Raw genomic sequence first — 16,294 nt, 5'->3', positions numbered from 1 at the left:
GAGGCTCCGCTCGGGCAGAACGTCCGCCGGCGGGGACGGCGGCGCCCGGTAGCAGCAGGACTGTGGAGGAGTCAGCGCCGCGGGGGGAACAGGAGCTGCGTGCGGTGCGTGGCTTTTGCTCCCCGCTGTTGTGCGCTGCTGCCTACTGCCTTCACACTGTACAGATGTAAAAGGAAATAGAAAGGGGTTTGGATCATCAATGTTATATCAGTGAACGTGTGTAAATACCGCTTAGTTGGTTCAAAGCAAGGACTTGAAGATAAAATATTCAAAGCGAATAACAAATGGAAACAGGCGGGCATCCAGTGACACAAAGTACAACATGAGGCAATGAAGTACAGCTAAAAACCTTTTCCTGTTGGGTTTTAGTTTCTTTTTAAACACAGGAAAGCAGAGCTTTTTAAAAAAAGATGCCCCAAGTTGCTTTTGTGTCCTGTGTGCCCACCTGCACACCTCACACCTGATGTCAGCCCACAGAATCACCAGAGACCTCAGAGCATCCCACAGAGCTCCAGCTCCTTGCATAGACCTACACTCATGAGGCCTATGCCACGGAAGGCCATTCATCAACAGCCCAGGGACATGGGGAGATCCCATCCTGCTGGTTTTACCTCTACGACGATGCTCTCCAGGCAGAGCTGTGATATCTGGATGACTCTCATGGCATCAGTTTTAGCTAACACCAACGAGCGCTGTGCCTCTGTAGGAGCTGCAGCATTGGCTCTGTATCTCCTATCTGTCTAAAATCAAAGCTGTTGCTCTTAAGGACAGCGTTTCAGCAAGTAATCATTGTATTAAAATGTCAAGAAAATCCCAGAACCACATAACACATTTAAATGTGGGTTTAAGTTAAAGTTTTCTGGCACATTTTGATTCAAAATTGCTTTTTTTTTTTTTCCTGTGTGTTTCAGGATTCATTTCTATCACTTAATGCCATCCTACTAGGAGGCCCCAGCAGATAAGTCAGCTCCTGCAATCAAAAGACACAGGACATCCAAGGCCAGGCTGGATGGGGCTGTGAGCAGCCTGGTCTAGAGGGAGGTGTCCCTGCCTATAGCAGAGAGCTGGAAATTGATAATCTTAAAGGTCCCTTCCAACCCAAACCACTCTATGATTCTATGATTCTTCTGTAATTCAATTCAGGTATATGCTGAGATTTTTGAATAAAATTAATACATTTCCTTAAGTCTCTCATTTTCTCTTAGGCTTTATCTACTGGTCTTGTTAAATCCACTTTGACCACTTCAGTAGTAGCAGACGATCCTCCTCGGAGACCTGCCAAAAAAATCTGTGGTCTGGGTACACTGCTTGAGTTGTCACTCTTTGTTTGGGTGCTGACATCTTTGGGCAGGTACACCTGGGTGGAGTTCTCCCTTCTCAGATGGCTGAGATCAGTCTGCATGGCATGAGTTAATTTGCGACGCAAATTGGCCTGAAGAGACAAAAAGAATCAAATGATCAGCACTGTGTGTAGCCTGCACAATTTTAAGTCAGCCTCCTGCTGGTTTTGTGTTTTCTTTGGTAACTGTGCCTCGTGTGATGAGGTTTGGTTGTTGGTATCACAGACTATCAAATAAAAAGGAAAAAAAATTTCTTTCAAGACATTTCTAGCTAGCCCCTTGGCAAGAGGCAAAAGATAATGTTATTTATCTGATGCAGTGGTTGGCAACCCTGTCCACGGCAGGGGGGTTGGAACCAGATGATCTTTAAGGTCCCCTCCAACCTAAGCCATTCTATGATTCCATGGTTTTATGATTACGACAACAATAAGAAAGCCACGCTCAATCATAGCAACTGTTGTAGATACAATGACAAAACCTCTTCTTACCAAGAGCTGAAATTACAAAATCAGCAGTTAGCAAAATGTATGCTCCTTCTTCTATGTCACCAATGGTGTGCAGCACTGTAAATCATAGGATGGTATCACTGAAATACAGCAAATACAGTCTCACGCTGTGGGATTCAGACCCCGACATAAGTAAGGGGTGAGAAAGTTCCCAGAGTCCAGTCCTGTTGGTGGAGCCTGAAGTCAAAGACAGCAGAGGCTGGAGAGTGACTAAGCTGGCCTGGAATTTGGTCTTCCCATCAGGAACCCAAACAGTCTCCAAAACTCCATTAGCTAGATCTCTTGTGACTGTGGAGGAAGTTGAAGCACCCAGGTGTGGAAAATCTACAGCCTAAGCTTATGTCTTCTAAGAAAGAAATATTTTAACACTTCAAGTTTTCTGGCTAGATGCTGATAATAAACCACCCTGAGTACTTTGTCTCTCAGCAGATCAAACCAATGAGCTACCAAATTGCTTGTAAGCTCTTTGTGCTCAACTATTAGAAAACATAAACGGTTGCTTATGCTAAAGATAAACCGCTGAACACATCTTAACATCTACGCATTGATGGTAACAAAATACAAACCAATTTTACAGCTTTTCTTCTCAGTTCCCACTCGTTCCATTCATAGGATTTCACAATAGTTGGAGGCAAGATATGAGTATCAGTTTGAGTACCACTGTCACTTTTTGTGACTGGTTTCATTGGAAGTTTGTCTGAGCTTCTTAACTGGATGGAAATAAAAAACAATAAGCAAGTCATTAGTGAGAAGAGTACAGGAGTTTAAGATAGCAGAAAGAAACCTGCAAACCTGTACATTGCACGTAGGTAATGATTTTTACATTCAACAATCTTTTTGATCCTCTGACTCCACTAAAAAGAAAAAAAACCTGTGTTTAAAAACTGTGTGGATGTGACACTGAGGGACACAGTCAGTGGGCATGGTGGGAGTGGGCTGACAGTTGGACTAGGTGATCTTAGAGTCTTTTTTTAGGTCTTTTCCAACCTTCCTGATTCTGTGATTCTCTCCAGAGGTGGGATATAAACCTCATGTTTCTCACCAAGGGTCAAGTCTATGTTCTTTGCATTGCTAGGGGTTTCAAATTCATGATGCAACACAGAAAAAGTTTAACTCACCCAACCAAGCCCTTGGGTTTCACATGGTACAACTATCACATTCATTTTTATAGATTATAGTCCTTTTCATTGTGTAATATATTCCACAGTTTCCGTCCCATATATCACTACATCCTCAACCAAGACATACAAATGAACTTCTGAGTGAAAGCTCTACTTAATACAGTATCTGGCATATCTTCAATTGCATTTACTTTCTGTTACTTTAAGCTAATTTTGCAAAAATGAGGAAAAGAAACATCAGACACAAGATTTTCCTTGGCTAAGGATGAACAGCTCTTTTTACCACTACCATAATCCTTCAGCTCCACACGTTCTCCTGGTAGGAGAAAGCTGAGAACATTAAGGGAAGATGTTTCTTATCTACACCCTGAAGATCTGGAAGAGATGGACCAACTGGCATCTTGTGTGATAGGCAGGTTATTCTTCTGAGTATCACCCCTGTTCTTTTTATGTTCTAGAAAGAACAGATAAACCAGCAATCCAACAGTCGTTCAGCAAGAGGCAATGAGTACCCGCATACGAGGAGCAAGGTATCCAAACTGATGGTGAAGGTTGAGCAGCTGAATTAGCTCTGCGTGTTCTTTTGCTTTTTCTACATTCAGCTGAATGAACTTATCTGGATCTTGAGCAAAAATGTATGCAGATTCTTTGGAACTGAAAACATAACATCTGTCCTTGTGCTTCAGAACGCCAATAGCAGGATTTCCTAAGGAAAAACAAAACCAAAACACTATGATATGCAATCCAAAAGGTATTTTTGATCAAGGTCATACATTTTCCTCAAGTCAGCTTCACTTTTCTTTTTTACTTTTTTTTTCTGAAATCAGAATAAATCTCTGGAAAAAGTTTTTTTTAAATAGAGAAAAGTAAATTTCTTTAGGTCATCACAACTGCTTCTGATTACTTTCCAACCACTGTGCTTTAGTCTAGACTAGACTCTGTGTCTGTGAGAAAAACAATGGATGAAACACATATGGGAAAGGTGTAAAAAACACTGCCCATACCCAGAAATGTTTCCTCTAGAATCTCCAGATCAGCAGTCCCTTTATACCAAGGGGTCTAACACTGAAATTAAGCGAAGAAACAGAATAAGCAGCCAAGAAGCAGGACAATAAAGTAAGAAAGGAAATTAAATGTCAATCACAGCCAAATAACTTATCAAAGAAAATACAAATTGAGCTCAACTGCAGTGAATGGCTCTGCTTTGGCTGTCTTTGTCTAGGAAAGGCCTAGAATCACCTCAGGCTGTGCTCTGAAGATATTAAATGGCACTACTCAGTGCCAATCAAAAAAGCATGAATAACCTCAGGAATTATTCGGATACAGAAGGGGAGAAAAAAACAATAGAAGCCTACATTTCCTATACTACATTTTGTTCCAATTCATTAAAAAATATAAATTAAGTGAAGTGAGTTGGAAGCGATCCAAGGTTTGGATCTTAACTCTTCCGCAAAGGAAGAGTCAAAGAAAGAGGCCTCCTCAGCACTGAGAACAAGCAACTGATGAGAAATAACATGATATGAGATTATCATACCTGTAGAACATTAGATATAAAATCACTACTTGCTAATTTTTCTAATAGGAAAACAACCTTTGATGAAATTACCAAGCTGGAGCTTAAGACCTTCTCTAAAAGAGGTACTTTTCATACTACAGGTAATTATAACTGTAGGACATAACGACAATAAGAATATCTCATGGCAAACTGTAAATGGATTCAAAAAGCAATTAGATAAATGAAAAGTCTCTCTTGAGGATTATTTAACAGAAAGGTGCAGACACAACATTCATCTGAAGAAATCCTATAACCTCTGACTGCTGAAATGGGGAAGAATATAATGCAAGAAGGGCTGTTTCTACTTAATTACTCATGGTCTTCAAGTGCCCATGAATTGCCACATGCAGCAATCACAAGGCTGGAGAGACCTTCAGTCCAACCCAGGACAGCTGTTCACATGCAGCACTAAGTGTTTAAATATATTCACACCACCATTAAGTTATGTATTTGTTTATACTGACAAGAAATTGCCATATTTTCCTCCCAGTCTCCTGTAGGTTTAAAATAGTCCACACGGATAGGTTCTATAAAACACAAGGAGACAGAAAACATGAACTGGTGGAGTAGCTGAAACGAGACTCGCTTTCAAGACAAGTGACCTCAGCCCAGACCAAATAAAATCCAACCATTGGCTGACCACTAAGTGCAATTTTGTATTACTGTCACAGAAGACTTTTGGTACTTTGCATCTACTGTTTGAATAAATATCCACTGTTTAAGGCATGGATGTGTGTGTTTGCAACAAAGAGAAACAGTATCCTGTATCTGACAGTTTTCCAATGACTGTATGAAAACGCATTGACAACAATAAACAAACCTGCATTCAGCTGCAATGCAGGTTATAATACAAGCACAGATAGCAAAGAGGAAACATTCATCCATCTCATCTTGGCTTTGCTTCTGCTTGCTTGTGCCTACCAACCCTTGAAGCCTTCCTACCTTCTATTTTGGGCATTTTATCTGGATATTTCTTAAAGAATATTTCTTTAACAGGGGAAATCATTCAGGAGTGAAAATTACAAAAAATGCAAACTCCATCTTTGACAGAAGAGGACACTTCCAGAATATGTCTTCCCATTTTCCCTAGTACTTGTGCACATATCAATTAAGGAGAACATCTGGCTGCAATGCATACCTGGAAGGGTGAGGCCTTTTACACCAATTGCGTGTGCACAGAAGCCGTGGTACTGGATGAACAATTCATCAAAATTAGAGGTAGTCTCTGGAAAAAGCCATTCCTGGTTCTTGAAATCAGAAACATTCACTCTTGTCCCTATGGTTTAACAAGGGAAGGATTTCAGTAACAAGACATCTGATGTTTAAAATACAAACAAAACTACAGGCTGAGCTGATTACTATTGTCTTCACAGTGGGATCTGCAGTGCCACGATCCCCAAATCCCCAAATTTAAGACCTACCTCAGAAGAGATCCTAAGGAATCAGCCCTGAAGGACTGAAAAATCAGTACTGGGGGGTCCTGCTTCAAAAGCATTAGTTTTATTTGGAAACAGAACTGCAAAAGGATGGTAATATCAAGTACTCCTATTTCATTCACACTCACTCACAAACAGTGCGTATCCTTGAATATAACTTGGTTTATTAGGGGTATCAGCTTTACAAAAAATGATTTTGGCAAAAAACAAACAAAACAAAACATCACCACCTCAATACTCTTGAGAAACGAAGGAAATCAAAGTGGTAATAACTTTCAGTACCCGTGGTTTCTCTTATCCTCTCCTCATCTGTTTTCACAGTCACCCCTTCCAGAAGAGATGTTAGCAGTTCCTCAGGAAAAAGCTGTGACTGGGTTTCCAAGAACTGCTGCAGAGAGTTAGTCATATTTGTGAGGAAGCTTAGCAGAAGTATCTCATCCTGAAACCTGGACCATAGGTTGAAAGCTGCAACAAAAAGAGGCTAGGGAAAAAAAAAAAAAGAAAATGATCTGAAATCCAGAATCATTTTGTATCTGCAACATAACCCATATGCTGTGCGCAACAATCCATGACATGAACAAAGCTGACCTGATCTACAAGGCTTTCAGCACTCAGAAACTCTGGGGGAAGCCCAGGGCTTTGAAAATGGAACTGCCACCTCAGTGTCCAAGCAGCTAATATGTGTGGCCACAGGCCAGAATGGTACTTTTCTAGGGTTGGCAATCCTGCACATAGCAGGGGGGTTGAAACTAGATGATTGTTATAGAATCATAGAATCATAGAATCACCAAGGTTGGAAAAGACCTAAAAGATCACCCAGTCCAACCGTTCACCTATTCCCAATAGCTCCTACTAAACCATGTCCCTCAACACAACATCCAGTCTTTCCTTTATGGTCCTTTTCAACCCAGGCCATTCTATGATTCTACGATTCACTCCGAAGTCTTTTCCAAACAGATTACTCCAAAACCATACCTGGAACTGAGAGCTTCACTGACACTGCAGGTTTGTAACTGGAAATGAATTATACAGGAAGAACCAGGTGAACAACACCGACTGAACTACCAAATGAAATAACCTCCCAGCTCCTATCTTCAAAGGACCTGTCTTTGTCATTCTGCTTCCAGAGTGACTTTGTGCCACAGTGGCCAAGCTATGGTGTGTATCAGACAAATGGTGTGCAAGCCTCTTCAGATGGGTACGGCATTCCAAACAGCAGCAACTCTCACACCCTTGTGTACTCTCATATAGAAGAAGCCTTTCAGCTTGGAGTATAAATAGTTACTTTAATCATGTGTTTGGTAACATCTAAACATGCAGTGTTTATGAGAAAATTTTCAGCTGATCCTAGCTGGATGCTAACACCATGTGCTTCATGCATGTTACCAGCATTATTACATGAACGGTCAAAAGAGTTGGGTCTGGAATCTGTCAGCATCACAGCATGGTGAGAATGTTAAGGTTGCAAAACTGGAAGAAATGAAAGGAAAGGAAGCAAGGATCAAAACCATTCTTTCTGTAACAAACTATATATAATAAAAGGAATATTAATAAAATCTACTGTCTTCTGAAATAAAGGCTTACTACAAATATAGTCCTTATTCTGTAATTTTAAATGGCAGAACATTCTGCTTCTTCACATTCCCTCAGGATTCAGCTTCTCAGCAACTAGCCAAAGGCAACAGAATCTGTTTTTTAACAAGGAAGTCTCCATCTGCAAACATCTGAAATCAAATCATATTCTGCCCTCGGCAGAGGAGAAGAAACGACTAACCAACTTGAAGAGAAGAAACCTAGGAAGCAGCCAGGAGGAGACAGCTTCTGAGGAGAAGGGCAGTGTGTATTCAGAAAGGTTAAACTCAGGTCGGTGAACTGAATCTTCACAGACTTCCTCTGTCACCAGGGAAGGGACATGATTTTCCAGAAGTTACAGAGCCTAAACTGGGCTTCCTCCTTTCACCCACCCTTGAGGAAAGACTACCCATCTCTTCCCTCTCTCTTTGCTACTGTGTTCAAGTGTGTACCGAGCACTTAAGCTTTGTGAAGGTACAGGAGAAAAACTGATTTGAGCGACTCGATGAGCAGCGTAAATGTTCTCCAGATGAGAACGTCTGGCTTGTAAAATCACAAGCACACATGCAGTGCCAGATCACCCTCTTTCCACAAGTTTTCTGCTCAGAGTAGGCACATGTAGGTGTGCATGGTATTCCTCCTTCCCCCCTCCACATTAGACTTTATTTTGCTTTCTAATTACTTATTCTGAAGGATGAAATATTGAAACATCACAGGAGAACATTGCTGTAATGCTAAAAATACTAACAAACGACTCAAGACATGGTAAAATAGCATTTCATTCCTTCTCCCCATTTTGTACCTTGCTCTTCTTTTACCTTGAGATCAAGTCCAATAGTTTAGCTACCTGCCCAAAAACCACACAGAGTGCTGTTTTCAGCTGCAGCTTTTTTCTTAAACTAGGCAAAACCACTCCTGCAAAGTATTTTGCAATGGTTTCATGATTTTTTAATAATTAAAGTCAAAGAGGTTTTCCTTTCAAATACTTACAAAAGCTTCTTTGGTATCTACGGAGACCTTATTCTGAATGGTGCTTTTAAACTGCTCCATTGTTGCTGCAAACTCCACATTCAACTTTTCAATTTCTTGACCACTTGTAATTGTGTCAGACTGGAAAAAGAATGTGCTTCAGGTAAGAAGTATGATAGTAAAAGAAAATAAGTGTTTAGTAACAAAAAAAATTATTAAAAGAAATATTTTCTTAAGCTTTATGACATAAAAGATAGGCTAATGGAAAAAAAAACCAACAGCTTTCAAAAGGCAAATAAAACTATCTTCATAAGTGTAACAAGTTTCAGGAATTTAAATTGTATTCTTAAGGCTTTGGATGACCCCACAAGTGTTGGGGATGTCTACAGCCTAAAACTGAGATGATGTATAATTTTTCTTTCATCTTTCTTTTGGGTGATAGCTTTTAGTAGCAGAAAATCTTCTTGACCCACATCTTCTCCAGTTAATTTCAGGTCATCTGGCTTTTCTTACTAGGTGTCTGATGGCAGAATCCCACTTTCTCCAGTCATCTGTGCAGTGTCTGAGCAGACTGAGTCTCAGAATGCAAACGTGGCAGATGTCCTACATTTGCAGTCCTTTGGTGATAAAAAGACACATCCTTCCCAGGAAAGGAAACCTCCAGAACCGAAGTGGAATCACAGTCACACTGCAACAAACAGTTAATGCACGTTGCCTTTTACCCAGCATGTTTGGTACTGAGCTCAGCATGACAGATTATGTAGGTTCTCATATGCTGAGAAACATCTGATTTTGATTATTTCTGATTTCTTTCATGTTGATTTTTTTCCAGTCCTGTACAAGAAGGTAACCTGGATACCTTCTACTGCAATAAAACCCTATGGGATACAACAAGGTGGTAACTCACCAGAAGGATGCAAAGGAAGGCCTCATACTGCCTCACATTGAACAGTGCTTCTTTCAGTTTTAAAGAACTAAGCTGCCTGTATCTGTTCTGGTCCTCATGCATGGATTCCAACAGAGCAGTGTAACGGTGGGCTAGCACATGGCAAGCATTAAGATGGTCTTCAATAGATTGTGTGGCTGCTGGGATGGCTTCTTTCAGAATGGCTGGCACTGTTTATACAGAACAAATACAAGATACATACATGTAAAGTGCTTGAAAACACGAGCAAATGGTTACAGTGCAATATTAGAGCCAAGCAGTATTCCATTTAAATATTGAACTCTAGCCTTACATTCCCAAATGTCTGTGTACAGATTCAACCACTGTATCTTACAGTAAAGTCAGAATTACAGCTGTGGAAATACAACAGTGGAGGACAGTGCGGAGTCTTGCTTTGCAGTAGATGCAGTTCAGTAGTGCACAACTAAAGTTGCACTGAAGGTGACAGCTTTCCTCATTTGTAAAATGCCAATACAAAGGTAACTCTTGCCCTGTTCCAAAGACACGTTTTCAAAAATTCCAAGATGCCTACTGATGTTCTGTACACATGAAACAAGTAGGAAGTTTCCAAATGCAAAAGAGAACACGTGAAGAACATGTTAAGAAGCTGAAGAAGTAACTCTAAATTGTCAGAATTCAGATATTGCCCAAGCAACTTCTCTTTAAGTGTAATTCTCATTACTCTTACTCAACAGAAAATTTTAATTGGGTCAACAGTGCCCTTTCAAGGTCTTAATTAACTGCTTTTTAAGGCAAAAGTTACACATTTAATTCACTTAATGGCAAGAGATCTAAGAGCAAGTTTTTCTGAAGTAAATTAGTGCATGAGGTTAATATGTGTAATCCTTGAGGCACTGCTTGCCCAGAGATGTGGTGGATGCCCCAGCCCTGGAGACTTTCAAGGTCAGGCTGGAGTAGGCTCTGAGCAACCTGGTTTAGCTATGCATGTCCCTGTTCACTGCAGAGGAGATGACCTTTAAAGGTCCCTTCCAACTCTAAAGATTCTATGATTCTATGATTCTAAACCACACAGGATTCTCTCTTAACAGCAGAGTAGTAGCCTGCATGGAAACCTGTAATCAAATACTAAATTTGTTCTTTTCCTTCAGCTCTACAGATCCTGGCTCAAAGCTGTTTATCTAGTGAGGCAGGGTATAACTGGTGAAGGCACTCCGGTGAAGAAGGTCAGGAATTGACAACCCAAATGCATTCTTGTATACTTACAGTCATCGATGCCTTTTCCTCCTTTCCCACATTCCTTGTTGTACAACCGAATTCCTGTGACTAGCATGGTAAGATTTTTTAGCTCTTGCTCTTTATCCTTCTTACTGAGTGATAGGAAGGGAACCAGAGCTGTCTGGGGGAACACACTCTGCAATGCAGCTGGAAAGTGAGAGAATAGGGAAAAAAGGGATTAAACATGCAAAAATATTCTCTCCTGACCAACAGCTACAGGAAGCAGAAATTCACGGCAAATGTAGACATCAAAGCTGAGCAGTGACAGTTTGGGCAACGTGCAGTCATGACAATTTAGCACATCTGTTTCTAAAGATCAACAAAAAGGTGACATTTAATTCTTCAACAAGAGAAATCCAAAGTCCAATTTCACAAGAGAGCGATTACGGACCTGTCACCTCCCTGACAACCTCAATGTCTGTTGGGGATCCCAGGCCAGAGCTCAGCAGCACATAGTTAACAATCCTTTGATACACATTCTTCATTTCCTCTTGCATGTGGGGACGACTATCTGTGATGTCCCTGAGCAGAGGAGCCAACCTGCCCTCCAGAACATGGCGATGCTCTCTGAGTAATTCAGCTGAAAAAAGAAGGACAGTTAGAAAGCACCACCTGTATTCTGTGGAATTTGACTTATACAGACAGGGCAATTCATAACCACAGGCAATTTAAGGTTTCTGAATCAGTGATATGTGAAAGACATGTACAAGGTATCACGCTCTTCTATTTAACTGAAGTGAAGTTAAATATTAGCAAAACTAGCAAGATTAGCATCAGGAGAGGCCAGATGGTTCAGGGCAACTTAAAGCAGCAACTCTGCCTTACCAGACTCCATGAGTGCAGTAGGACACCTAACACACATTTCATACACACCTGAAGTTACAAGACAAAATCTGAATATTACACAGCATCTCACAAGTCGTTTTACTGGACTTACTGAGCTTACTGCATCTGGAAGACTTTGGAACAGCTTCCTAGTTTTGCTTGTTTTTGTTTTTATTACATGCTAAGAAAATACTTCCATGACAGTTCCCATCTTCTGGAAATATTTACTTCTTGTCTGCTCTTGTTTTATTTTCTGTGTCCCAGCCGACCCTCCCTGTCCCACTGAGGTAAGAAGTTCATTACAGCAGAGACCTTCTCTCCATCTCACTTTCCTTCCACTTCCACACTCCCTTGCTGAGACCATATAAAGTTGCCGCTGATGAGACCAAAGCGGACTTGGTTAAAACCACAGTTATTGAAGTTTGCTCTCAATTATGGATATTGATAGGCCATCAGTTTCCCTTTCAGGCACACCAATGAATTTCCATGTAGTGGTTCTCTACCAGATACACAGGAGCAGCCTGAGCTTTGCTGGCTGAAACACTCACTCCTATATAATACATTTCTCCAGGGCTCGTTATTTTACTTCAGCACCAGCATTCATTTAAGAAGGAATCATGATTAGCTCTGCACATAGCAGGGGGGTTGAAACTCTATGATCTTTGTGGTCCTTTTCAACCCAGGCCATTCTATGATTCTATGATCTGTGATTCTATAGGGAGAGGTGAAAGTTTAAAGTCAGAATGAACCGCTTCTATTAAAAATTAAATATTACTATATTGAAATTACCTCTGTTTGCATAGTTCAAATCAAAGTAAACTTGCATCTTCATTGTGCTCAGGGATGGGTTTGTTGTGTCAATCAGCCTTGAAACACAGAGCTAAGGAGAGAGACACGGAGGTGAGTTCTTTTGAATTAGCTGGGAAACTTCTTAACTGCTCACAATTGCGAGACAGGTTTTGAAACATTGCAGAGCAGTTGCCTCCATTCCCTAGACACAACAAATTCTACTCATTAACCTAAGTGAATACATAATCTTCAGCTACAGAGTTATGGTAGAAACTGTCGTTAGAGTTCTGAAAATGTTTGTATCAAGATAAAATGATGTTATAATTACCACATATAAGGATACAGTCTCAGCAAGGCACTGACACTCAACATCCTGTCGGAAATACCTGGTATAGGGAACCTGCTTTGACAGGGGGGTTGGACTCGATGATCTCTGGAGGTCTCTTCCAACCCCTACAATTCTGTGATTCTGTGATTCTGTGTAATTACCTGGATAAGATTTTGCACATCCTTTTTTGTAAGGATTTGATCCACATCAAAGTCATTTCTTGGATCTAGAACAACAGCTTTCACCTAGAAATGGCCAAAAGCAAGCTTTTAATTTATATCACAGCTTCTACTCCACGCAAATAACCTCTTAAGTTGTGAAAAATCTCCTCTGCAGTCGATGTTTCTTTATCTTTGAGGGGAAATAATTAAAACTGTGTCTTTTGACATTTATTTTGGTCCTCCTTGTGATTTATCAACGGTTCATGTTCCTGTCATTGCTATTCTTTGCCACAAGCCAGACTTGGCAAGGCCTTCTCAGGGCCCCGTGTTCACACGCAGAGTTTCAGAGGGATGAAAATGCTTTTTCACATTTCTAAGGCCCCATACTGAGAGTTACCCTCCTGCCCTTTAGGACTCCTGGGCAGCCCAAAACAGAGCCATTCCAAGCTCGGGTCACTCCTGGGCCGCAGCCATTCCAGCTTCGGCACCCTGACATGAAGTAGATGGTTTGAGCTGGAAAGAACCTTTAAGATCACATAGTTTCACGCCCCGGCTATAGGCAGGGACACCTCACTCTAGACAGGTTGCTGACAGCCCCTGATTTTTGTCCATGCTTCGCGTTGGTGACAGGAGGGGAACTCTTTGCCTCAGGTGAAACTGGGGATGGCGCACCACGGTAGCCCTGCCAGCAGCTGGGAATCGCTCTTACCATGAAAGCCACCGCTGTTTCGGAGACGGGGTGCCCGTGGGCGGCACACTGCTGCCCCGCCTGGCGGATGATGTGCCTTATGACCCCTTCGGACGGATCCCACGACATTCTGGTCATAGGCACCACGACGGCCCGAGGAAGAAAATGAAAGCCGGTTAGAAGACAGTCACCGGGCTTTTGCTGACCCTAACCCACCCGCCTCCTCGAGCCGTTCTCGGGGTGCGTCCCATTCCCCGCTTCCCCCGCGCTCACCTCACCTCAGCCGGCCCGGCCCAGCGGCGGCAAGCGGCGAGCGCGGGCTGGAGGCGGGCGCGGCTCCTCCCGTTGCCATGGCGACCGAACCGCTCGGGAGCGGCGCGCGCAAGGGGAGCGCGCGTGCGCGTTTGCAGCTGCAACAACACGCGGCGGGGTGCGCGCGCTGCTGTAGCTCGGCGTCTACAAGTGCGTGCTACCCGCGGGTCTGGGGCTTCACTCTGGTAGCATAACGAATGGGGTTTCTTAGTGTGTCGTCTGCATTCCTGTTTCAGAAACCCAGCCCCTGGAATTTAGTGTGAGGTTGTTCCAAAAGTAAATGCTAAACAGCACATGTCCCTCAGGGGCTGGTGCTCAGCAGCCTCAGTCTGCCCTAGGGCCTGGTGGCCAGAGTGCATTTGGGATGCTCCTGGAGCACTCTTTCTTCTTTAATTTCACTTGGAAGGAAGGAAGAAGAAGGCAATTACACATTTGCTGAGTAAAAATGTGGTCTCGGGAGGTTCACTTTTGTTTGATCACAAAAATTCAGTTACCTTGTTAGTGACCCACCTGAGGTCCCAAGGCTGCATGTTCAAAACAGCTGGATTTCTGCTCTCAAATTAGTGTTAAAGTTAAGTTTTGATCAGCATTTCTGAAAATGGAGGCCAGGTTTATCTAGTGTTCTTGCAACTAGAATCAATGGCCCTCGTTTTCTCCTCAAAAATCACCGCACAGATTAGGGTCACAGAATCAGTAAGGTTAGAAAAGACGGCTAAGGTCAGCTAGTCCAACTGCTGACCCACCCCACCGTGCCCACGAACCGTGTCCCTCAGTGCCACATCCACGTGGTTCTCGGACACCTCCAGGGACAGTCATCCCCACGCCAATGCAGCACCTCTCTGAGAAGCATCTCGCAGCCCGCTGCATACTGAAGGTGGAGACACTCTTCCCTCTAGTGGTGTGCCTGAGATATTTGCACTCCCAGCGAAGAGATCGTCGGTTTTGTGCTACAGGGGTTTTAAACGTTATTTTGAAGAGTCATTAAAAGCAGCACCATCACTTTTAAATCACTGTGGGTTACAGTTGAATACCAGGAAGCACTCATTTAGTACTTCCATTCAGTGCTAGTGACAGGACAAGGGGAAATGGCTTTAAACTGGAAGAGGGTAGATTTAGGCAATATATTAGGAAGAAATTCTTTACTGTGAGAGCGGTGAGACACTGGAACAGGTTGCCCAGTGAGGTTGGGGATGCCCCCTTCTTGGAAGCAATCAAGGCCAGGCTGGATGGGGCTCTGAGCAACCTGGTCTAGTGGGAGGTGTCCCTGCCTATAACAGGGAGTTGGAACTACATGATCTTAAATGTTTCTTCAAACCCAAACCATTCTGTGATTCTATGATTTACTGTGCAGGTGACAGAGTGCTGGCGCAGGCTGCCCACAGAGGTTCTGATAGGTAAGTGGCTGGGAAACAGCCATTTCAGGCTACTGGGGAAATGTGCTGACTTATGTGTAAGGGCATCGTAGGTGACATCTATAGTATTATTTAAACTGTTGTTAAAGGCCAGAGCTTCCCTATTAGAATATAGTAAAGGATCATTGGACTGGTATTCTGTTTCTTCATCCCAGCTCCATCCTTTGGCTGTACCTACCCTTATTTCCAACTGTATCATGCTCATGAACTGGGAACTTTGGTCCTGTGATTCAAATATCTCCAAGACACTTGAGGCAATCTTTTGTTGGCCAAATAAGTTTATTTTGGCTTTCAACTTGGAAATATACTTTTTTTTTCCCCCAGACGTCATTTGTAGAGAGCACAGCACAACAGGTTTTGCCCTTGATTTGATCATTTCTGGAAAAACAAACAAGCCATGGTATTGTAGAAACCCAGTTAACAAGTAAATTATGTTAGCCTGGGTCCTTTGACCAGCACAATGGATGCACTGTATTTGCCAGGTTACAGAGAGGGGTGGGGAGCACAGCTATTTGTCCTTCAAACCTTTAGAGAGGAGGGAGTGGAGAGATTCCAGACATAGCATCACCGAGTGCCTCAGCTGGGAACTCCAGTGATAGATGTGCTGTTCAGCTGCGTTCAGGAGAATCGCTACCCAAGACTCCTCAGTAGCATTAACATTCAAAGGCATTAATAAAAATAATATAATAAAAATAATACACCTTAAGAGCTTTTTCTGTTAACCATTTCTCTTAAAAAAATTGCTGAAGATTAGACCTGGGATTTATCAGACACTACTTGGTGTAGATCATGTAGTTCCCATGTATACTTCCTGTTTCAAAAGAGCTGCAGTTTGGCTAGAAGCACACGCTGGTATTTCATGGGTCACTTAGCTGTTAACTACTCTTATGTCTGCGCAGCTGATAAAAAATCAGTAACTTAAATCTTTTCACAAGACTACCTTCTCATGCAGTGCTGAGCCCCACATCCCACCATTATGCAAAAAGCAGAAGAACTGTGATACAGTAATTTCTCTGCAAGCTGAAGAAGCGTAAGAAACTGCTGTTGGACTGTGCCCTGTTTGACAGGGCTTTCTTCTCCTGCTATAGGAACTTCTTT

At 42.3% G+C, this 16,294-nt stretch overlaps 1 protein-coding gene across 3 annotated transcripts; it reads right to left on the bottom strand.

Moving 5' to 3' along the window:
- Positions 1-261: 261 nt before the first annotated feature.
- Positions 262-14,511, bottom strand: CFAP206 (cilia and flagella associated protein 206). 3 transcript variants are annotated; one of them, XM_052694195.1, is made up of 13 exons: positions 13,751-14,507; positions 13,494-13,602; positions 12,785-12,868; positions 12,296-12,386; positions 11,073-11,261; positions 10,670-10,828; positions 9,407-9,615; positions 8,521-8,640; positions 6,241-6,439; positions 5,661-5,798; positions 3,480-3,673; positions 2,413-2,556; positions 262-1,432 (listed from the first exon to the last, which is right to left on the bottom strand). In XM_052694195.1, exons 1-13 carry the CDS (start codon positions 13,822-13,824, stop codon positions 1,202-1,204), a joined length of 1,941 nt encoding a protein of 646 aa, XP_052550155.1. In that variant the 5' UTR covers positions 13,825-14,507; the 3' UTR covers positions 262-1,201. The 3 variants fall into 3 exon arrangements, with proteins under 3 accessions (XP_052550155.1, XP_052550164.1, XP_052550174.1); XM_052694204.1 differs by having other exon boundaries at positions 263-1,432; positions 13,746-13,844; XM_052694214.1 differs by lacking the exon at positions 262-1,432 and adding an exon at positions 1,949-2,023 and having other exon boundaries at positions 13,751-14,511.
- Between the last annotated feature and the right edge of the window lie 1,783 nt (positions 14,512-16,294).

The sequence above is a fragment of the Tympanuchus pallidicinctus genome, unplaced genomic scaffold, assembly GCF_026119805.1.
Source record: "Tympanuchus pallidicinctus isolate F22 unplaced genomic scaffold, pur_lepc_1.0 scaffold1, whole genome shotgun sequence".
Lineage (NCBI taxonomy): Eukaryota > Metazoa > Chordata > Aves > Galliformes > Phasianidae > Tympanuchus > Tympanuchus pallidicinctus.
The sequence above is the reverse complement of the archived record's forward strand: the minus strand, read 5'-3'. Positions and strand labels throughout refer to the sequence as shown.